The sequence below is a fragment of the Fopius arisanus genome, unplaced genomic scaffold (genome assembly GCF_000806365.1).
Source record: "Fopius arisanus strain USDA-PBARC FA_bdor unplaced genomic scaffold, ASM80636v1 scaffold00001, whole genome shotgun sequence".
Classification (NCBI taxonomy): Eukaryota; Metazoa; Arthropoda; class Insecta; order Hymenoptera; family Braconidae; genus Fopius; species Fopius arisanus.
Genome location: NW_011887740.1, coordinates 5,139,723 through 5,164,053, shown reverse-complemented (window position 1 = coordinate 5,164,053; position 24,331 = coordinate 5,139,723). Strand labels below are relative to the sequence as shown.

Here is a 24,331-nt window from a genome sequence, read left to right as displayed (position 1 = left end):
AAAAAAAAAAACCTATAAATTCATTCTCACCTAGATACCCACAAAATAATCAGCAAATCCACCTCCCCCTGAATTACCACCTCTCGTGCTCCACAACGGCATCACTCTCACTAATTAAATTCCCCAATGACACCATTACCTCAAATCCCCCCAACATCAATTCTCTCTTTCTCCCTCCAAATCACATTTTACACAAAAAAAAACAAACAATTAACAATCCAACAATCACCAATTACTCCCAACTCATGAAACTCCCCAGTGACACCATTACACAACAACAAAAAAAATGAACTTTCATTCAGAGTATGTAATAATTAACTAATGAACTCTTCATTTAATACCCTGGGAAATTAGTAGCTTCACCTCGTCAGTGAAAGTACCATAATCCTCCTAAGGTGTCAAGAAAAAACGAGCGCTTGCAAACAAGGTCTTTTACCTTGTGAATACCGTCTCATTGGAGTTAATTAGAGCGTCAGTGTAATCTGTTAGTCGTCATTAGAATCTCTCTGACAGTTTGTACACACAACTCGTCGTATTATTAGGGGAAATTCGGCTAGTGCAGCGGTGGAAATTTGTAACACTTCTGTTAGTTGTTCCAATTACATTGCGTCGCACGTTGGTAATCGTCGAAGTGAAGTGAACTAGAGGGTAAAGACATTAATCCGCTTCCACGGGGCTTGAGGGTAATGACGTGTCATTTGAGTTGTCAATGGTTTCTACAGTCCAATGATTGTGATTTGCCCAGATTTGCCTATCGCTCTTCTCCCTCATCGCAAATAAAACATACATATCGATTGTGGAGTTTAACAATGAATAAAAAACAATACTTTAATTTCTGTATTACTCCTCAATTTTTTTTTCACTGCCGATATTTATTCAGCCTGATGTAAAAGAGAATTAATTACGAATTGTTCATTGGAATTTTCTTGACAATCGTTTTTTGCCTTTGAAAATGGGAACTCCACTTCGTATATATTCATTACTTCATGTAGATTGATTAAAATGGAAATTTTTTATCTCTCGTTTATCACTCCTCTGGGATTTTCTCTGTCTCTCATCTGAATTACATTTTCACCGGGGGATGGAGGTCGATTTCAAATGTATTTCGAGGAAATATTAATATTTCATCGACGATGGCAATGTATAATTTATCTCCGAATCGATTGAGACCGGTTTCAGTAATTTTTTTGTTTTTCATATAGGGTTTTTATGGGTATCTTAATTACCCTTTTCTGGAGAAGTTCCGTGGTGCTTTCTCGACCCTGAACTAGCCGAGGAAGCTGACGATGAACTGCCGTTTCTCCGTTTGTCTCTCGGATGCTGACAGGACTCGTCATCAATCTTTCGCCTGTAAAAAAAAATGAATAGTTTTTTTAATATCTGATATCTAATTTTTCCCTCACGTGACGACCACGTGAAAAATTCCTCCGATGGTCAGGATTCACGGATTTTACTTCACAATCTCCTCCAAGACATTCATCTTCTCGTCCACAAGAGGTGAACTCGCAATGTCAGCTGATAAATTACGGTAGCTTAATTAAATAATTGTCTCCAGAATGGAAAATGTCAGAAGTACGGAGGAACCTCCTCTCCAGGAATCTTTCATCGCTTGAGAAAAGGTCTTGATCGCTGGCAAAATTTATGTCTTGAATTACGATACTTCTGTCCCCCTTTCTGACACGACTGTCCAAAAAAGTGAGAGGAGGAAAAATTGTCGTAATTCCCGCAAAAGTGTCGGCCTGCGGTATAACTATCTGAACTTTCACAGTTTATTTTTCAAACGCGCATTGATAAATGGAGCGAAAAAAAATCTCAGCTGTTGATTATTGACTGGTTCTGCAACTTTCAGCATAAATAACAAGTACTTGCGGCTTAAATGAACGATAAATTTTAATACTCAGGAACTTACCACCCGGATCGATACCAAAAACCATCGGATATGTGTAATCCCTCGTACATGAATTCACAATCGAATAATATACGATAATAGCCCCCAGGAAATCCCACAGAGTCTGGTGTTTCCCCGGTTCGACGCGCACCCTCTGCCCACTGTTTCGCCGAATTGCAATTGAAGTTGGAATGTGAATCCAACAGAGGCAGATTCAGGATAGAATCTATCTATGAATGGCTAAAGGCTTTTTCCCTCTACGTCTGGGCCACGACGATGAATTATTCAGTTACCTTTAAACTCCTTGACTATCTCTGTGGATCATCTAACTGATCTCAACGTATCTACGTTCCGTGATGTAGAAAAATTGCGCTTAGACGTTATCCACATCTTGAAATATGAGAGTGAATTTATTTTTTCATGCCAAGAGAATTTCACTCATAAAATAGATAGAGAGTAGCGAGAATTCGAAGGAGAAAATTGAAAAATCATCATAAATTGCTGGATCTTTAACATTTTATGATGATCTCTCGGTTCTCTATTCACTGACGATGAAAATCTCCTGTCATCCTCGAAGTTTGCGAGTGGAGACTTCTTCAAGCGTAAAAAATTGTTTAAGTGGTCTTTTGAGTTGTCGAAAAAAGTTGGACGTTGATATTTAAAAAGAATGAAGAAAATTAATGATTCAATGCTCATGAATGGCGAATGGTCAGTGCAAAAGAAAAACGAAAAATTTGAAATGTAGAATGGACGATGTGGGAACTAGTTCGCTTTATTCCCTTTGGATTTGAAGAATAATAACGAAGTGTATTTTCAACTCGCTTGAATTTTCCATAGTTCATAGTTCAACTCTACGTCACTCTGAGTTCACGAATTTCCCTTATGAGCCTTGAATTTATAGAGCGTCTGGAGCCTTTGAATAATTAACCGTACGGAGAAAGAGACGGTGAAGTCCTCTCAAATCCAGTGCACCTCCACCAACTATTGTCAGTAAAAGTGATCCTGAATCCGTTCCATCCTGATCCTTTTAGTTCTCAAAGTTCAGATCGACCCTCAAATTAAAGTAAATTAAATCCAAGATTGATCGTACTTTTAGCCATTGAAAAAGAGAATTATCTGGGCGAAGGATTATGAATTTTTGTAATTATGAAAAGACATTGACATGTGAAACACACGCAGAGGATCTCGAATCAGAAAAGCAAAGTGCTTTCATTATCAATGACGAGATCTTCGCTGGAGACTTCGAGACATAAATTATGGAAGCGTTTTCATTCAAACGATTGGAATATCCTCTGAATGGTAAACTCGAGGGTTCCTCGCTAATACCCGTCATCAGTAGTGCAACGAATTACTGGAAGCCTCGTCACAATGGAAATACCGATAATGCTGAATTGAGGGTAAAAGGGTATCCACCCACCAATTCTCGTCCATCCGTAGCTAGATAGATCTGCATTTGATTCAATTGCCATTGGATACACGCGGTGCCCCAAGGGGATGTTTCAAACGGTCTTAATCTCAAAATGCCATCGACTGATGAAGTCGAAGATAATTAATCAAGAAGAATTTTTTCTAACTGTAATTAACTCCCTACAGAGAATTTCTGAATGAGAAGAAAAATTTGGGCATTCAAAAAATTCACTTTCCATTTGGAGTTTTTCCTCCGAATTGACTGATCGATTTTCTGGTAAGTACCACCAAAATGTTCATGAAATTTATTTGTCTCTTTTTTTAAAGTCGTGATGGAGATAATCCGGCAATCAACAAAATGGGTTATCCTCACTCCAACAATTTCACCACTTCCTCTCGACTGAACTCGACAAACTTCAAAATCTTCCCATCGATTTTATTTTACACCGAGTGCTCTTTCAGCTTCAAACTTTTCCAAAGTTCTTTCGACAGACTCCACTTATATAACGACCATTTTCATTGAATAAAGTTCACGATAATAAGTAAGAGTTCATCTTCCTCAATTATTCCTCATTTTTCATCCATTTTTCAACAGATTATTAACAGATAAATGAAAATTTGCAACTCACTGGGGCTGTGAAGATGTCTTTCACTATCGCTGGGGCTCGATACTCGATGATCGATTGGTGATACAACACGCATATTTCTCGCTGGACTGAGAAGCCGTTGGGTCGTATCACTGGGTGATGATAACCTCGATACTTCATTGCTCACCCTGAAAATTGAACCGAGTAATTAATGAAAATTTTGATCCAACATAAATATTGACTGATGAATTGATGTTTACCCTGTTGAAGGGGTTCGAACGTCGGCGATACTGGTGGCACGACAAATTGACGAGTCACTGTCATTACCACCGGTGGCAGGAAGTCGGACTGATGTCGGCTGAGGGGTGGACTGATGGACCGGAAGTGGTCCCGGTATCTGTTGACGTCCATTGGGACGAGCCAGGGGTAGTGTTGATACGGATGATGGCGGCTGTGTCAAAGGGCTCTGGGACAATTGCGATGTACTCACAGCACGTGGGGGCAGTGGGTCACGACCTATCACTGATCCTGATCCTGATGCTGAAACAAATGAATACGTTTGATTTTTAATTTTTTTATGATGATCAGTTATTTGCGCACAGGACTATTGAGAAAATTATCTCATTCCCCGATTGCACGTTGATAATTCTCTAATTCCAGATTTGGTAACTGTGCATATCTCCGAGCAGCAGTTAGGTACTCAAAAGTATTACATTAATGCTAGAGTGGAGTTTGCAATTTCAAAGTTTTGAAACCATCTGAAATAATCTCGAATTTCCATCCACACCCGGGAATTTTGGAAATGTGTTGTGAGAACTGTAGTTCGGGTTGAACGTTTTTCCTCCTCTCGGCTTACGGCTCCATGAATTCCACTGAGAAAATATTTTTTTTCCGGGTTCACCAGAGGTGGGAGTTAATGCATGAATTCCGATGGGTACCTCATGCATTTTCGACCAGCGAAATAGAGGAGTTTTGATATGGAGTAATGTAAATCACTGAATTTCAGTGACAATATTCAGCGAGGGGAAACGTGGTACGAGGAATAAATGATGTGAATTAATTTGTATTACTCCCCCGAGATTTGTGAATAGATATTTGCGTACATACGTTTCATGGATTTGATGAACAAACAAAAAAGTGAATATAAATAGAGATATCAATCTTGAACGCAGAGAACGAAAAATGATAGTAATGTGAATTAAAGCGTGAATTCGGTTGTCACATTGAATAGTAAATTTACCACACGGAGAAAATCATGAATTTTGAATTTATCCGTTTCTAACGCATTTCCAATATTTCCAGTCGCACAAATCAATATTGCCAATGCTTGAATACATTCATTGTTATTTACTGATCGGTAAAATGAAGGCGATATATTTGACAGTTGTAGTTGCATACGAAAAATGCAATTCATGATACTTTTAATGTTGAAATTCCACCGGTGGAATTCCATATATTGCATGAAACACGTGTCCACAAATTCTCATTGCAGTATTCACACACAGTCGCATCCGGATACAGCAGACGATTTGTCCCATCGCATGACACCCGAGGAATTTACTTATGCTTCCAGCTTCCGAGTGCCTCTATGCATTTTTCTGCATGTTACCAAGGAATCCCATAAGCACCATTCGTTCTGGAGTTACGGAAAGTACGTGATGCGTGATGACAGCGAAAAAACAAGTAAAGCGGATGAGGAAGAGGCACAACGTGACGTGACAAAAATAAAAAATAATAATTCCATCATTATAATCTCCCGCAATCTACATTCCTCGTCACCTTGACAATATTTTTTAATCTCCTTCATTTTTTTATTCAGCATTTCCTGCAAATTGCAAAATCTTCAGCTAATATCTCGGAATTGAAGGTGAGGTATCATTTTTTGTAGATATATTTTTTGTGGAGAAGGATGAGAGCCACAAGACAGGTATTTAGTAAAAAAATTATATCATTATATCAATATATATAATTTTTCTTCGGTTCTAGGATATTGACTGAAAACTGATGGTGAAAAAAAAATCAAACGACTTTAATGAATATCTCCACTGGAACTTCCTCATGAACTCATCGATTCTTTCGTATGTAAGATGAGTAATGTGAAGTACTTGGAGCGTTCAGAAGAATGCAAATACCCTTGCAGAAATTCCAAGGACGCTGGAATGAGGAAAGGGGTTACGGAAATTTCGCTCTCGATCTCGTTGAGGGCGTCGAACCGAGAAATTTGATTCGCTGAAGTTTGCAAAGTCATTCAGAGGATAGAGGCTTGGTTGAAACGAGGATGAGCCCGATTTACTGGTTGCTGCCTTGAGAGAGGATTATTTGTCATCCGACGTTCGATGTGGTCCCTCTTTTCCTCTTACTCCCTCTTTAAGCCGTTCACCAGGTGCCTCTTTTTTCCTCTAACAAACTTTCCAATTGAAAATACCACTTGTACTCCAAGTACCTCATTAGACCAATGAAAATTCATCTCAATCACTCGACTCAATTTTATCTCCTCATTACGGAAACTTCATTCGTAATTAAGCTCGCTAATTATGCAATTGAAGAAGTCGCGGTTGCCCAATCAATTTTTAATGATTCATTTTTTTTTTCAGTGCATTCATTTGTAAAAGGGGATGGACGCGATTATGAGATGGTAATATTTTGGAATGGAGAATATCGAAAAACGCGTTCACCCGTCGAGCATTAATTTCTCCATTCCACACGATCCATTTTTCACGAGGGCCGCACATGAAACCCGGTGGGCGAAATTGTTGCAGATCATGGGATTAAATTCCTGAGTTTAATTAATTGATTGGATGAATAATCCATCGGAATTTGTTCCGCGTTTTGGCGGGATAAAACGATGAGCAGGTGAGAAGGAATGTCCGATACATATGTATACATCGTCTATATATGACTCACGTATTGTATAAGAACACTCGTAAACGATCAAGTGAAACGAGTTAGGGGAGGTATCACGTTGTAGTTGGATTGACATTGATTGGCATTGTGGGGGGATAAAACGGGATTGATAGCGTTGCCAGTACAAATTCCCGAAGACAATTGTCCCGAGTTTATTTTCTATTGAAATTATTATTCTTTTCACCTGCAAAAAAAAATCTACAATTAAAATGATAACCGATAGATATTTCTTCAATTTGATCCATACAAAATGAATTATCGAATGAGTAATTCCTCAAAGCTGTCCGATAATCAGACAGTGGATCGAGCGAATTGGAAAATAAACTCCCCGATATTTTTCATGTGGAATAAAATCAGTCGGGAGTTCTCAAAGTCCTAGGAAACTCCTCGCTGGAGATAAGTCCCTGTACAGCAAATGCAGTACAACCGAGATGCTTTTACGTGCAGACAAAATCTCTCTCCCTCTATGGTAACCCCATCCCCCAATTTCACTCTATTGCTGCTCTTCTCGGGTAAGAACGCCAAGTTCCTCGGGAAAACTTTGCTTCCTCGCCTCTGAGATGCGGAAGTCTCGACAACTGCCATAAATAATCGAAGCACTTGTACAAACAACCGTGCAACACACATCCAACCCCCTGCATTACCTTTTATTATAATTTTACATCATCAAAATTATGCTCGAGTGTTTACTTCATTCGAGTGATCAATTTAAGACAAAGAGGGTTCCTACAGGTAACCGCAGAGTTATTAAGAATTGCCGTTCTTTATTTGCAAAAGAATATTCGAGGGGAACGTTATAAAATCTTATCTGAGATTTAAAAAACAATGGCTCTGTTTCCCTGGAATATGGAACATAAAAAAACATAAATGTCTCAGGCATGAAAAATATCAGAGAAAGATAACAAAAAAATTTCTCAAACCAATTCCGTGAACGATCCGTCTTTATAACGAGGTCGTCTTGTTTTTAGAAACGCATCATCAACCGCGTAACGATTTCTTCTATTTTGCCACACCCACCGCTCAATCTCTCGGTATCACTTCAATTTAACGAGTACAACTGAGAGACGAGTCCAATCATCAGGCAGAAAGAAAAATAGTAATAAATAATAAAATATGAATGCGAGGACAATTAAATAGGAAACAATCCTATCGCGGAGTCGGTAGTTCTAATTAGGAAGAAAGGGAAGAAAGGACATACCCGGGGGAAATTTTTCGGTAAATTTTACTGTACATTTAATTATCTCCCTGGAGTAATTCCTGCTGTTGAACAATCTACCACTTGTGTGTACAATAAATTGCGACACGTGTCGCACGTCCAGAGAGGACAGAACATGCGGTGAAGGCAAATCGTGGTAGCCATGGAAGAGGGTGTTAAATGGGATAATCGTGGTGTGTTGGGAACAAAGGAGTGAACAAGTTTCCAGGGGGATGAAGATGGTGACGAGGCTGGTGAAATTCTATGGTACGTTCAGCTAGAATAGAGAAACGACCCTGCAGTCAAGAGGTCCACGGCCCATTGTTGGAATTCCCTCCAAGGACATTAATTATGTTTTGGAGATATTGCTCTGGTCTGATTGGTGACCCCATAATTAACACGACACCGTGTCGGTAACACAAATTACCACGATTGGTGTTTACCTCCCGAATTATCGATCTGCACTGAAAAATTCATCCATAAAAAACAACTCGATCTTTTCAGATGCTACATTTATTGTCCGCTATTTTATTAGCTGTTTTTGCTCGTAAAAATACTGAGGCAAATATCGTGCGAAATTACCGGTGAGTAAAAAGCAATAGAGGAAAAGAGATGAGAGGGAAAATAGAGAACAAAAGCTTGTGGAGATGGTGAAAGAAAGGGAAAAGGGAAGGAAAGTGTTTGGAAAGAATGACGAACGTCTTTCCGCGTGTTATTTATGTGGTCCCATAAAAAACCGAGGAACATAAAGTAGCGGTGGATACTGAAACCTCAGGGGAGGTGAGAGGGATACCCCCCTATGCCCTCCCTATTTTTTTTTTCCACTACTTCATGTTCGACATTCAGATGAAGTGCAGGAAGTAATGAACGGAGGAATATCCTCTGATTGTTACTATCCCAGACTCTCCTGCTCTCCCACTTCCCCCCTCACATACAGGAATTTCACACATTCAATTCTCAACGTTCGTGTGATACACATGTATTTTAACGTACAATGTTGTTTGTAAGGTTGAATTACACATGGAAGTGCACTTCGGCTACAGCATTGGATCAAAAGTTATTTGCTCTGGACTCTGGTTTCGTTTATTTGTGTTTTATTTTTGATTGTGAGTGCTGAATCATAACTTACTCGACTGGAAACATCCGAAATGAGATAATAAGTTAGAAGAATGGGAGAAATAGAGAACAGATCCGGAAAAAATCCACCGGTTGCAATAAGTCGGCCAGAACTTTTCAGCTAATCAGCGATTTAGCTTTCCAATCACTTCAGATAATGATCCGGAGAGATGCGGAAAAATATGCAAGGGTGCAGAATATTCATTCGTTAATGAAAGTTCTGTTGAAAATTGCCTTGAGGGGAGTTCAACATTTTGCTCATTAAAATAGAATTTTCCGATCAGATTGGTAATAAGACCAAGACTGTGGAAATAAAAGGAAAAGTAAAGAATGACCTGAATATTGGTTTGGAAAATAGGGGATGGAAAAGGTTTTGGTGTTCACAATGTATTTTTTTCTCCTCAATTCTCTACACATTTTTTTACCTCCATCCTTCCCATTCACTATTCTGTTCCTGCGATTCTGGTATAAAACTTGTGATGCTTTTTCCCCGACTCCTCGCTCAATTCCACTTTCATCCTATCTTTTGTTTCTTATTGAGGAGAAGGTAAAAAGATGGGGCACATACATGAGCTGACGATGCCTCTATTCCATTTTCTGTTTTCTCTGGTGGAATTTTTCCATCTCTCAGTGGAATAAAAATCAAAAGTATTGAGAAGAAACGTCTATTTTCTCACAATTTTTCATTTCTCCAGTCTAATCTCGTCTTGAGAAAATAATAATATTATCTAGAAATAACAGAAGAAAGGAGAGAAATTTTGACAGTTGGTGAGTTACAGGTTTATTGAATTTTCAGGAGAGTTGTGGTGGATTCTGAAGGAATCTCAGTATTATTCGGGGATATTCCAGAAAACGGGTGGACGTCAAGTGTTTAATTAAAATATTAAGATTCCGTAAATATGACGAGATGGATCGAATACTCGGATATAAATTTTTAATGAACTTTTTTTAATTAACCAATGAAAAAAGACTTCTATTCACAATGACAATAAAAAATCTGGTCACGCGTGAAAAGTCTTACGCATGAAGTTCGCCGAAATCTTACTCTCAACAACTTAATTTTGGTGAAACACTTGGAGAATAATTGTTTAAAAAAGTTCTTCAAACTATCAATTATCCTAATTACGATTTACATACTTGATAACCATTTTTCTTTCAAAAAGTATGATCCAACAATTGCAATTGCATTACACAAAATTCCCCAAAATCCAAAGTTTCACGAGCAATAATCACCACTGGTTTCTCAACTCTCGGTGAGAATGAGACGCACCTGAAAATCTCTCAAACTGTTAATTACAACTTTTGAAATTGTTTTGAAGGAGTTACTCCGTAAATTCGAGTAATGAAAAGTTGTCGCGCATTGTTGACTGCAACTGAGTTAAAAGAGTCCAGTTGTTTTATAGAGTGGATCTGAAAGGATTTGTTGAGTTTATCCTCTTCAGAATAATCAAAATCCTTGAGGATTTCATGAGGATACTTTAAGCATCAGAAAGGGCTGTATTTCACGTTGAAGTGATGAATAGAGTTTAACAAAATGCTTTCGAATTTTTCCTTGAGTTTGAGAATTTTTATTCTTTTACGAAGCGTTTGAAATTTTTCATGGCTTATCACGACAGCCAGACGAAATCCGATGTGAGCTAGGGGTTGGAAGAGAATGGACCATCGCCGAGGGGTGAAAAACGTAATGAATAAAAGGACGTGCGAATCCAGAGCGTTTCGATCCCTCGTCGAAGTGTGGATAAAAAATAAAAAGGAAAAGGGCTGAATATCCTTGGGGCCGGAACTGTTACAGTTTCTCCATTCACGGGGATGTGAATTTATTTCCTTCCATTAAACCAGAGGAAATAAATTCACACTGCTTTGAAAGGACCGACGATGAGCGAAAATTTTAATTAATAACAAAGGACAGCGCAAGTTGTCACTTGCACAGACAATTGTTCCCTTGATCACTCCGACTGTAATTACATCTTCAATAAAATTAAAATGGCCTTGAAAAAAAAAATTGGTTTATAAACATTATCCATTGTTATTCAGTACAATAAATCAACTGCCAATTTCTCATCGGGGAATAAAAAATTCAATTAATCATTGGAGTTTATCCATAATCCATGGAGGCGAATTGGAAATTAATTAATTAGTAATTCCGGGGATTCGTCGATGGAGGCAATATGTCAAAGTCCTCTCGTCAATTAGGAAAATGCGATTTCAAGGCTGAAAGAGCCTGAGAGACAGCAATTGCTCATTACACTCGGAATTTCATATGACCAACTGGTGGGTTGGAGAGCGCTGTACTTCCACATTAGCATAATTTCATGATTCATCTAGGAAGGCACGGAGAGGGTACATCAGCTGTTGGCACTTGTGAAAGTCACTGTATGTTTGCTGGTGGTTCTCCTTTGGTTTTCAGGGTGATGTTGTAGACTCCTACGTGACAGGGATGTTACCAACTCGAATAACTAGTTCACAACTTACAGAGGAAAACCTTTTGGGTCTAGATAAAATTTTCACTGATATTCTGGAGACGATAAAAAATCCCTGATTTTCGAGAAATGAAAAATTAAAAATCATTGAAAAACACAAGAGAAAATTATTTAGCATGATATATAATGATGTATGTATCCCATAAATAGTATAAATGTAAACATTCATATGATTCATATGAATAAAATTTTAGAGTTAAAAGTCATCGGTCTGTGGGTTTTTGTCGGATATACTTCGACTTCCGGGAGACGATTCTTTTTCATTCCACGTATTCTTAAATTCTCCCAAGAAGTGCAGAACTAAAATGGCGAATACATCGGAAAAAGAGGGGGGAAAGAATTCCTGTAGATATACGCAAATCTTACGAGAAGTCAGGGACTGGAATGAATAAAACGCCGATGGAAAGCAGTTTACGTGTAATACTTGGAGCGCAAATTCCGTTGTACGTGACGGGTGTCCATAATTATCACAGAATCTCAGTTAAACGTGGAAAAGGAGGAAAAATATACGGAGGAATGATTGTGCCGTATTATGTTGTGAAGAAAAACAAACATGCAGGAGGTATCGAAGAATTTCTACCTCAGATCGATAGAATATTTTGATAGAATATTTTAAAGAGATAAATTGAAAATCGGGTAAATTGTTACAGGTCAGTGCATTTATTTTCCTGCTCTTTTTATCAAAAATTCTGTAAAATGGCTATTTTTTAAAACAGAAATTCAACTCGACCAGGCGATTTATTTATTTAAAAAATTGACGGGTTAAAGGGGCGAATCATTCGCAAATATTCACGTTTTCAGACAATTGAAAATGCGGTCACTCGCATCGGTTGGCGATTTCAAATTCATCCGGAAATCACTGAAGCGATTTCCAATTTCCTGTTTCCTCTACCAGACCCATTCACACATTTTCACCTATCTTTATTATTCCCTGATTTCGTCAACACGTGCAGTTTTTATGGAAAAAAAGTTGAAACTCAGGAATAATAGAAAAGAAAAAAAAATAATGGAGCTTTGCAAGTGGAAATGGAATTCAATTGCCCTCTTTGATCTCGTTATCGTTTCTCTGTTTTCATTTTGCCATTTGGGAAAAGGGACTATTGGATGCGATTCAATGGGTCTCTTTCTTTTTCAGGAACGAAAGTACCCACCGGAATATTCATAAAAATTCACTTTCATTGGAGGATAACGAGTCTCATTTCACGATCGAATAAATTTAATCAACACTCGATAATTATCTAGGCTGAATAGAGATTATTGTCTCAAGATATTTTCACTCACAATTTTTAAGTTCACGTGCACCAATATTCTCGGTGAATTCCTCAAATTTAAAATAAGTTTATCTCACACCGTGAAATGTCGCCTCCATCAATTTTTCAAATCACTATTTACTTTTCCACGCATTCTTTTTGCTTTTTCCAATTGTTCAAGATGATATAGTATGTTTTCCTGATGTAGGAAATTGTCTACTTCTACATTCCATGAGAGGATTCTTACCCCATGCGATATAAAAGAAAACAGGTTGAAATGGTGGAAGGAGAGGTGAAGCAGTTGGAAGCATTTTCCACATCTCCATCAATCTCCCTCTATTTCTTTTTCATCCTTATTTTCTGTTTTTGCTGCTCAAGTTCCTTTAAATTCCCGTTATTGGTTTAGTTCCAATGATCGAATGTTTCATTTCGCATTTTTTCCCATCATGATGAGTCAAAAAATTGAGAAATAATATTACATTGAGATAGTTAAAACCGGTCTGACGTGTTGAAAATCGGCATGATTTCCGATCAGCATTCAGGTGTGAAATCAAGGTCTCTTTAGCCTTGATCTCAGCCAAAACAAAAAGGTTGCTTCATTATAGATTTTATTTCGGATTTTATTCGCCGGATTGAAAATTAAAAAAAATTAGAAATACAAGACATCAAGTTTCAAATTATTTTTTTGAATATTTTTTAGTCTCGACTTCTACTTTGGCCAAGGGGATCGGATCTTAATAATTTCGTGAGGGTGAAATAGACTCGGGCGACGTTACGTTGATGATAATGAACAAGATAAGCAAATGAGTAGATTAGTATTAAACTTTAGGTGGTAGTGGGGGTAGTCGAGGTACTAAGACAGGAAGTTGAGAAATTTACTGGAGTTATGGAGTCAAAGAGCTTCGAATCTCGGAGCATTTAATCTCGAATGAATATTAATACCTGTGAAGATATGGACTTTTTCATTTCCAGTTTGAGGGATTATTTATTTATGAGCTAGCGAGGAATGTCGCCGGGGCATAATTTCGATAGCGGGTGAATTGATGGGTTGGAATTTGAATTCGAATCATACGAAAATATCTTCATTTCCCAATGGAAATTTACGATTTTCCTCGGTGTTACTGGGTTTGAAGGGAATGAGCTGATGGTTTTCTGGATGAAGTGTATTCAAACTTATCACTGAGTTCATTCCAAACTCGTAAGACAGTTTGTTTGATGAAATTGACTTTGGACTCGGAGAGATAAAGTTCAATGAATGTCAAAATGTGTCCACCATGTCTCGAATAATTATCAGACTCAAGCAGAATTGTCAGTGGAGATTAAAAAAAAAATTGTTATCCCGTTTAGAATTTTTTTTTCAATTAAAATATTTTTTCCAGTGTAATTTGAGAAATTGAAAAAGTACAAAAAATACAAAATGGCATCGTCCAATAAAGGAAAGTCATTCCCACGAATCTAGAATAACGAAAAAATAATAGTACATGTTTTATTAAACTATGCAATTAAGGAATCAGTGCATGTGGGGTTAATTATGAACTTGGTAACGTTGGAAAATAGTGGGTCGACCAATGGCACACGAGAAGTTGTAACCGACTAATGCTGGAAGTTGCGTAACGTAAAAAGGCTATAGGCTATATAGGCTATAGGCTTGGTGATAGTTTCTTCTATGGTTGTGGGTTGCATTCATAGGCAATCCACGGAACTCCATGGAGAGCCGTTAGATCGTTAGAGAGGCCCAGAGAGAAAATTCTTCGACAGCACCGATAGAGATAAAGGTGCATGGGTTTTATGTGCGCGTACATGGCACACTTCTCGATTTTTATTTTTTCTTTACATATTTTTTTTTCTAACAACACCGGGGACTGGGTAATCCGGGTTATGGCTAGAATCTCCGGTGCACCTGCAGCCCCTCGATTCATTGCGATTCATCGCCTCTGCATTTATGCATTGAGAAAAAAACATTCATAAATAACAGAAAGTCAAAGACTGAAAATTATTAATCTAATTCTGTCGCAGTAAATAGTGAGGGAAAAACTCATATTTGGGTTGATTTGCTAATTTATTGAATTTGTCTGGTGACCCAGTGTTGGTTGACTTTTCAATTTTTAATTCGGATGTTGAGAGCGATTCTAGTGCTCACATATTTATAAAGTCGATAGGAACTATCAAATTGAATTAGATTTCTGGGGTAGCAACGTTTTTGTGTAATTTTACGTTGAATTATTTTTGCAAAATAATCTTCAATTATTTCAGGAAGTCATTCTCTTTTCTCATCATTTCGATGCATTCGACGAGACATTTAAGACAGAAATGTTTCTGATTTTTAGTTGATATTCAATTACAGTCATTAAGCCGATGAAAATGTTGATTGAACGCCACGAGAAAATCTGTATTGATTACTACATAAAATCTAATCGAGAATCATAACCAATAATTCGTGACTTTAATAAGAGAAAGTCTTGATTTGAGAAAATTATCTGAGGTGGTTGGGTAAATCATGAAGGTATCCCTGATGGAAGTTTTCACTTGTACAATCGCCATTATTATTCAGCATTCTGACAAATAGCTGAAAACACGAGGGCTGTAATAAACTTTCACAAAAATTTTATTCAACGACAAAGAACTTCCGTATTTGCATTCCCGTGGAAATTTTAATACCAGAAAAACCTATTATTTTCACCATGAGTATTCCGAGGCGAGAGAAAATTATTGGAAATTGCTATTGATGAAGTTGAATATTTTGTTTACTAGTCATTCCAGTTTTTTTGCCACCGCGATAACTAGAAAGTGCAATAATTTTGACAGCCAATATTGCAGTGAAATTGCTAAACCCAATATTAGAACTTTTTCTGTGTTATTACATGTTTTTAATAATGTCCGTCATTTTGTTTTGCAACACCACGGAATTTATCGATTTATTACGATTCCCGAAATTCTTGCATCACGCGTGAAATAAACGAAAAGTGCAAAATTCCCTTCAATTATTTCATTAAAAAAAATGACATAATAATACATAAAATGTAATAAATAAATGAGTTGATCTGAGTAATAGAATTATTTATCTGGAGCTTTCTCGCTCTCTCACAATGTATTGCGATATGTATTGAGCGCAAATGACAGATGATTCATGACATTTGTTGGCATTTTTAATTACCGCTTATTCCTGTGAATTTATTCCTCGGCAAATTTTCATTTCACGGTCGATAATAATGTGGACATCATCCTCGCTCGCATGTTCTTGTCCACCAGAATGATCTGTATGCGAGGCAATGAGAGTGGTATGAATTAACAGGAAAATAATTACAAACGGCCGATGACGAACGGCACATCGTGACATAGAACAGACCGCAGCACCATATTTTTCAATAGATTCAGTCCATTTCAGGATAATGGAACAGTTTAAATGAAATAAAAATGCCGATTTATTTTTCGCATGTGCACAACGAAACCGGTAGCCCATTAACTTGGACGTTAAACTCGAATTTTTACATTTCTTCAAGTCCATTAAATCCATTTAAGTTCCTAGGATGAAAAGCCAGTAAGAACTTTCCATATGGGTATGTGCAATTTTTTTTTACCCCACGAAGGCCTCAAATTCTCGAACTCCTTCCTTCACGCCACTTCCGCCTTTTCTTCAATTTATGATCTAATAAAAAATGACCTCCATTCATCATAAAATCTGGAATTGAGTCTCATAAAATAAAAACTCCAACATTCAATCTAAATAGTGATGACCAGGGTTCCTTTGTCCCTGAACATTAGCCTCCATTATCCACGCTTGCTTTGTCACCCGAAGTCATGAATCGTGTATCAACAGGGAGCATAATTGATAGTCAAAATATGTGGGACATGACAAAACGGTATTGAATTATTGTCCCAAGAGTGTACCCGCCAATTGTTCCACCAGGAATAACCGAAAATGTGGACTTGCTCAGGCCAATCTGCCCACGTTCCACCAATTTTTGTGAACGTCCAAGCATTCCACCATTTTACTGCTATATTTCAAAATGGTGGAATGCGAGTAATCCATCCTTTGAGCCTATATCACGGTGAGTAAATTCATCGTAAGTGTTCATGTCCCGTTCATTACGACCTCTCGTGTCACAAACTCATGAATATTGTCTTATTGTTCCATTTAATATATTCCAAATGCACGTGACGCAACTTAATTCATTGTTCGAAGTTCAGACGACGGGTAGACAAGACTTTTATAACGGCATGATGCATGGATGATTGTTCTGCACGTATCGTAATAAAAATGAAATTTTTAGTTGCCCAGGACAATTTTTGATTGAATTTTTCGTCTCTGAATTGCTGACAACCCTCATGACACACCTCCACTAGATTTTCGAGACAGTGGGCTATTTATTTTTAAATGCCCCGGGTAAATCAGGAAAGGCGGGGCTCAGCTGTTCCTGCATCCCACCAAGACCTCTGGGAAATTGTTGCGAATATGTAAAAGCCAAATAGGTTGGCAAGTGAACGAGATTGTTTTATGGGTTTTTACGAGAAGTTGGGATAAATATATAAATTAATCTATATCTGTTTCGCTCACTCCGAGGCACGAGAAAACTCCTCAAAGGCCACTATTTCATGCTGAAAAGTTGGGAATGCCATTTTTTTTTTCGTGAGAGAGATAAAACGACAATGTACAACTTGTTCTCCCAGCTCGAATGAAAAAGTATTCTATCCAGTTCAGATCTGGGTTTTGATTAATTCATTGTTTCAGACCTAGTTCTGTCATTTGCGAAATACCCTCTAATAATTCTGAGAATTTTTCATCGGAAGAGAATGAAAATACTAATCAGCATTGAGTGTAAAAAAAATTCATCATCTGGCGTCTCGTAACGAGTACATTGATCACAAGTACATCAATTATCCCCTGAAAAATCCCTAGTAAAAATAATAATAATAAAAAAAAAAGACTGACTGTCCCGAAAAAGCCCAAACATCCACTGGCCCAACCAGTTTCTCGTAATGGAAGGTTCGAACTCACGAACTGGTTCCAGCCAAAAATGTCTTTTTCATTTTTCCATAGTCAAGTATTTTTATTTTTCCCCCTCATTCCCCAGGGCTCACGCCATATTTTTCTCCAAGAATCTGTTGAAAAACCGAACCGTCACGAGTGGCTCTCGTCATCTCTCTTTATTTTTTTTTCCTCCATTCTCCGGTGGAGTGCAAAGGAGGTAAGAACGACATTCGTCGAGAGACAGCAATTAAGAGCCCGTTAGCGTGGAGATGAGAAAAACTTCAGGGTCTCACTGGTCCCGCGACCCCATTTGTTCTCCGTACGTTTTAAAGTCTTACAGGTCTTGCACTTCACTATCCTCTCCACGAAACAAATACCGAGACTCTTAAGCCAGACGTTTAACTATCCCCCAGGAATAGTTCCCCCCGTGATCAGAAAACTTGAGGTGGTGAGGCCTAAATGACCCATTGAGACTAGACAAACAGAAAATGAATGGAAAATATGGGATCTGACGAATATACAATATACAATAGTTTCATTCGAAATAGAAATGACAGGAGATAAAGGAATTAATTTCCCTAAATTTCCTAACGTCATGTTTTGAACATACTCGGGAGAACAATAACACGACATGACTCTTCGGATATCACATAATAGTTGGTTTTCAGCTGGCCCTCCCAGGGAGTTTCGTTTGACCCCCTAGAAGCCAAAACCTCCAACGTTGGACAATGAAATGTCCCCATTATATTGGACATATGGGACCTCCCTCGAGCTCTAGAATTCGTTCCAACGACAGAACTATAAGGTGAAACGGAAGTTTGAATGGCGTGGAATAGACTGGGGGTTTGCAAAGTTAAATGCTCTCACTTTATTTCTATTTTCACAACCTCACCCTCCACCCAACCCCTTTCTCCAGGGAATATGTTCTTTTGGGAAATGACGACAGGAGCTCTTCACCACTAATTTTTATATTTTCATCACAGGAAGTCCTTTTGTCGCCAGAAAATCTAGATCTCCACCATGTATGAAAATTTTGAAGCGCAATTCGCGGTTTTACGCGCGAGGATCAAGTCCCCAGAGTGCAGAATCAAAGTGCAAAATGGCCGTTATGTACTCTGGGCGAAGTTATGAATATTTCTGAGCTGAGTCTGAGTTCAGGTCGACGGCAAAAAAATGACAAGTCCGTGCGGTTTGAACCGGGAATTTTATCCATACGTGTCAGAAGTGTCTATTCCCTCTGAGAGTCATAAAAATATCCTTCATTATTAATAAACTCTTGACCCGTGCACCGATCCTGACGTTCTCCCCCGTCTAGTAAAATTAACATGAGACATTGATAAGTCCGGGATTTCAGGAAATTTTCAAAATTTCACTGTGTGGAATCCCGGAAATTATTATTTTCAGTGAATAATTATGATTAAGTGCAGGTGCAATGAGAGATGTTGGGTGATTATTTGAGGTACTGGTTAAGGTGAGAACGAGTCTAGCGTGACTTCCTCTTTAAATCCCCCCTTTTAACACTTGTGTTGTATAAGGCATTTTGCTCTCGTTGTCAGGATCAATTGCGCGCACGCTGAAGGCGCCTCTGTACGAGTATTACCCCCAGGGTGTGCTACTCTGGGTCACGGCTGGCCGCCAACTAAACTTCAAGATGAGACCACTTGGCATTTCGATACAATATTTAAAAGATCTACTCAATTAGGATATAATATTAGGATTTTACAATTGATCGGAATTGTTCACCGATTTGATTTGAATTTTCGCGGATTTTTTTCGATTAACAAATTTTGTTTTATTATTAAATATATTTTTAATTATATATAATATATTATTTTATTATTAAATATATCTTGAGAAAATTTATGGAAGAATTTAGGGAAGCGAATTCTGAGAATTCTATTGTAATTCCATTTATGATCAGAAATTTTTATTGTTGTTTTATCGTATCTCCCAAGATTATCCCATAATTTAATTGAATTATTCCTCTAAATCTTCAATACTAGAACCCATAAATTACAAACCATAATGGGTAATATAATCAATTAAAACATTGTCCAACAAATTGAACATGATAATCAAATAGTGCATGTGTATGCAAGCCACTGAACGATGCTAACTGGCGTTAATTACCCCCGCTATTGCATTTTAACCATGGGAACGTGAACGCGTGGGTTTAGAGAATGAAAACCTCATGAAGATAAAATTAAAGAGAGAAAAGAGAGAAAAAAAATATCCAAATTGGGATAAAAAACAACAGACCGAAGGTTGAGTTGTGGGTGGGATTTAACCACTGGGGGTTGGTTGTGGTGAAGACAGGGCTGTTCTCAGAACCGGAAACGACTATTTATCGTGTGCAATTAACCAACGAATCGGGGCCACCAGCCCCAGGACAATCCCGTCGTACAACTTTTCGTATTACATATTAAATTCAAAAAAAAAATCGACTGTCTCGCATTACTTGATGCACGTGTTTCCGGTGTCAATCGGATTAATTTTCATGGTGAATTCAATTCACGGTGTTTCACGCGGGAAAATATTTGCCTTCAGCTGCAATTAAGAATTTTTTATAATGTCTCAACTGTTTTCGAAAATAATGAGATATTTTTGGAGAGGGACATTTTTTGTCGCTTGTACCGTTACTAAATTGTCATTACGATTTGATGAGTTACTTCTTCAGTTGGAATTTTTTAAATTAATTGAGAATAAATGAATAAAACTGAGTGTCTGGGTCACAAGTCAGATGTGTTATTCAGATCAGAGACGATTAAGGAAATCGAAATTTAATTGATCGTGTTACGAAATCTATAAGTAACATCGATGACCGGTTAATTCCCAAACGAAAGTGGATTATTTGAATTTCAATCAAGAATAGTCAAGAATAGTCGCTCCAGTTGGCAACAGTTCCACTCGAATTCAGTAAATTTGTATACTTTATTTTTGGAGAATATCTCTTTTAAAAGCCTCGAGAATTGTCCTGAATTATTTTTCACACCAGTAAACATCGAGGTGTAAAAATTAATTGACGAAAATTTTAGCTGACCTGGAAAATCGAGGGGAATAAAGAAAATATCACCAGATCTCCATGCATTATTCTCTTCGAGACAAATAACGTGAAAATATCGTGGCCTGATGTACGAATAGAGGTCGTCGCCCAGTCTCTAACTATAGAAACTTGGCATCTCCAAAGAATCCAAAACGACTGAAATCATGAGAGGAGTGGACACCGAGTGTATCTGACATAGAATGCGAAGAGGATCCTTTTGATGTCGAAAATACACTTGAACCTCAAGGTTAGAGCCCGAGGGAATTTTCACAATTTAATCATTCATACACCCAGAGGACGTTGAAAATGGTCGATAAAGCGGTGAGAATCACGTTGAGAAACACCTCGTGCTGTGTTGAATGTAATAATCAGGATTTTATCGTCTGGAGATGCCCAGATGCCCAGATGCCCAGATGAGGAGAGAGGGTGGTAACCGCAGAGGTAGAGGTACAATGGTGGTATGAAGGAGGTAAACTCCGATGTGTAAGAGGGCTGGATTGGTTTTCCAAGGGTTAATGGCCTCCGTCTCTAGACGTCGGAAGTGGGTGGGATGCTTTTCTCTGTACCGTCTGATGAAAATCCGGGGGCGATAAAGGCCTCGGAAAATTCAACGGAAGAGCCCATCCACTTCCCTCAACTTTTTCCAGCCGATTGGATTTGAAGGATTTAGTGGTTCGCCAAATCAACCGCCAAATTCACCCCCTCATCCCCTCAATATCACTCCCATCATCAATATTACAAATATTATCAATAATAACAGTAGCAGTGGTCATAATAATAGAAGAGGGAAGGGAGCGGCCATTCATAAAATTTTTATTCATTTTTTTGTGTCTGGATGTGATGCCGTTAATCTAATCACGTTTTCATGTCAAGGCAGTGGAATAAATTGACTGGTGCGCAATTATCTTCAAAGACCAAATCTTTCCTGCAAATATTGTCTTTTGAATTTGTTTGTTCTATCGCGTTATTTCCATTCTCGTTTGATTTTTTTGAAAACAGTAGGACACACCCCGTGATTCCCATCAATGGAATTTCATTTCATTCACCCCACCTGACCAAAGAACGTTGGGATAAAACCCGGAATTGATAGCGGGTCAACATTTGTGGTCTAAGAGAAGGAAAATAGAGTATCTGGAATATCTCTGCCCCCTCAATGGTCATTTGTATCACTACCTGTTGCTGTCCGAGCATTTTTAGATTGTTGGTTTTTTTTTTAATCTAACATCCTCCAGGGTGGATTTGAATGCGCGAAATGTTGATCGGGAGATACTATTCCAAGAATCATTTCAGAAATTTACGGACAAATAACAGCGGTATGTGATGTAATTCGGGAAAAAAAATTGAGAAGAAAGTCGCAGTTAGTGGGTGGGAGTGGCGGTGTAGATATAAATGAAGAAAAATGGAAAATGTAGAAATAAATAAGTGTTGATGAGAAGTGGCAATGATTCTTGGACTATCCCTTGGGCGGAATCTTGTACATCGGATTTATCTTTGCTGCCGCACCCAGAGATCTTGTTATTCTTGCTTTCAATTCACCGCGTGCTCCCATTATCCGTGACCTTCCCACTGGTCAAAAACACGTCAATTACCCGTTTGCATCTCCCCGTTTACTCTCATCCTAATTATTTTAACATTATTTTTTTGACAGGGCATTTCAATATCGCCGGTTAAACCGTTTGGATTATCTCGTGGAATTTATGCGCGCAAATTCGTTTCGTAATCGCCAGACTTCATTGTATATTGATTCCGTCACGTAATCGCGAATAATTGGTTGAGGAAGTGATTAACTTGATAAGCTGTTTACTTTTTTTTTTTTTTTCATTTCCGTGATGAAGGATTTATCGGGGACAATTATAATGTAAAGCTATACAAACCCGAAACGTTTGATGTACAATAAAAATTGTTATAAATAAATTTATTCAGTTTAACATTCATAACATTTCTCAGTCTGGAGACAATTTTTTTTTATTTACTTAATTTGTTCACGAGATGTAGATTGTCACCTCGACCGATCTTTGTGTTCGTAATGGTGTGTAAATAAATTCGTGGGTTTAATCATATGCGTGTATGGAGTGGTTTGAACTGTAAAATAAAGGAGATGAAATAGAGAAGCAGGAGAAAATATAAAGACTGGGATTGGATGTCGAGTAACGGTACCGATAGTGGCCCGGTGGCTTAGAGCCGGCCCCTTCGATCCCCGATCCCCTCATTCCCATTTCTCAGACACCATAAGAAAATTACACCTGGAATTCCAAATAAAAAAAAAAAATCGAAATTTCCAACGACAAAGTACCATAAAATTCCGCAACAGTTCCTCATCAACGAATCGCTTCATAAATCTCTTTCCATCGCACATAGAAAAACTAAATATATCGAGAAATATATGTCAATTATATCCGGATATATTTTGGATATATCTGTGGAATGTAAGTTAAATATATTTAGACAATTTTTGGATTACATATTTTTTCATGTGAGATGTTCTCAATTTTCTACTACACTGAAATTTTCAGGATGAATAAAAAATTGGGTGGACTATTTCAACTCGTATAATTGAAAATTCAGGTGAAATTGTGACTGAAATTTCGAGCGACGGGGTATGAAAAAAGAGTCATGAACTCCATGAATCAGCACGGGTTGCGCTGATATCTTTCGTGAGGGATAAAACCCAGGGAAAATCTTTTGATTGCGTGCGCAAGATTTTATGATGCTACATTTTAAACTCAAACCGGAAGTCAAACCAAGCCATTTCGCCACTGGAAAATGCATGAATTTTAAGCCTGGAGTAAAGAGAGAACGTAAACCCACGTGATTTCGAAGCTATAAATTTTTTTTTCCTCCTTCCCCGTTTATTTGAAGTTTTTCGTTTTTTTCGAGAATAATATCGGGGTTAACTCAGCCGTTGGAACGATCCTCTGTTATCGGGATTATGTTGACTCGAGCCAGGAGTTTGTGGCCGAGGAACTCGACTTGGTATTTTCCTTGGGGCGGAGGGAATAAAGAGAATGGTTGGATTATACTCATTTTTATTATTCTATTATTGCGTTAGAGTTTTTTTTTAGTATTTTGTTTACTGGGTTTTTCCTTCTAGGAGATTGTAATATCCGTTATGAACCCAGTTGGCTTTTTTTGTAAGGAGCGAGAGAAATGAGTTCACTCCACAGATGAAAACTGCTTGTTACTCTTCAGAGGATATATTTATCCATTTTGTAATCCTTTTTTATTCGCGAATTACTCTATTGTTAGCAGGGGAATTACGCGACTCTCAAATCATTACATTGTCGTACTTAAGTTAACAATTGTTAATGAAATAGTTAAATGTACAGTGTAATGCGATCGATACGGCAGTTGGATTGTTCGAATCACGCGCTTGAATTCGAAAATCTTGTTGTTAATCTCTTTAATTTATGCTGATGTACACGATAAGTATAAGTAGTAAAAAATTTTTATAACCACCAAGCGTTTCATTAAAAAGGATGGGTCGACTTTGAA

At 37.8% G+C, this 24,331-nt stretch overlaps 1 protein-coding gene across 4 annotated transcripts in view; it reads right to left on the bottom strand.

The window, feature by feature from the left end:
- kmr (kramer) overlaps nucleotides 1-24,331 on the bottom strand; it is a 79,669-nt gene that overhangs the window by 13,687 nt on the left and 41,651 nt on the right. For all 4 annotated transcript variants that reach the window (XR_892006.1, XM_011301667.1, XM_011301688.1 and 1 more), the window contains exons 11-13: nucleotides 4,143-4,422; nucleotides 3,925-4,070; nucleotides 1,227-1,348 (exon numbers count right to left, since the gene is read on the bottom strand). Coding sequence is in view for 3 of the 4 variants with exons in the window: in XM_011301667.1 (XP_011299969.1) it covers nucleotides 1,227-1,348; nucleotides 3,925-4,070; nucleotides 4,143-4,422 (548 nt within the window). In the remaining variant the exon portion in view is untranslated. The remainder of the gene's footprint in view (nucleotides 1-1,226; nucleotides 1,349-3,924; nucleotides 4,071-4,142; nucleotides 4,423-24,331) is intronic.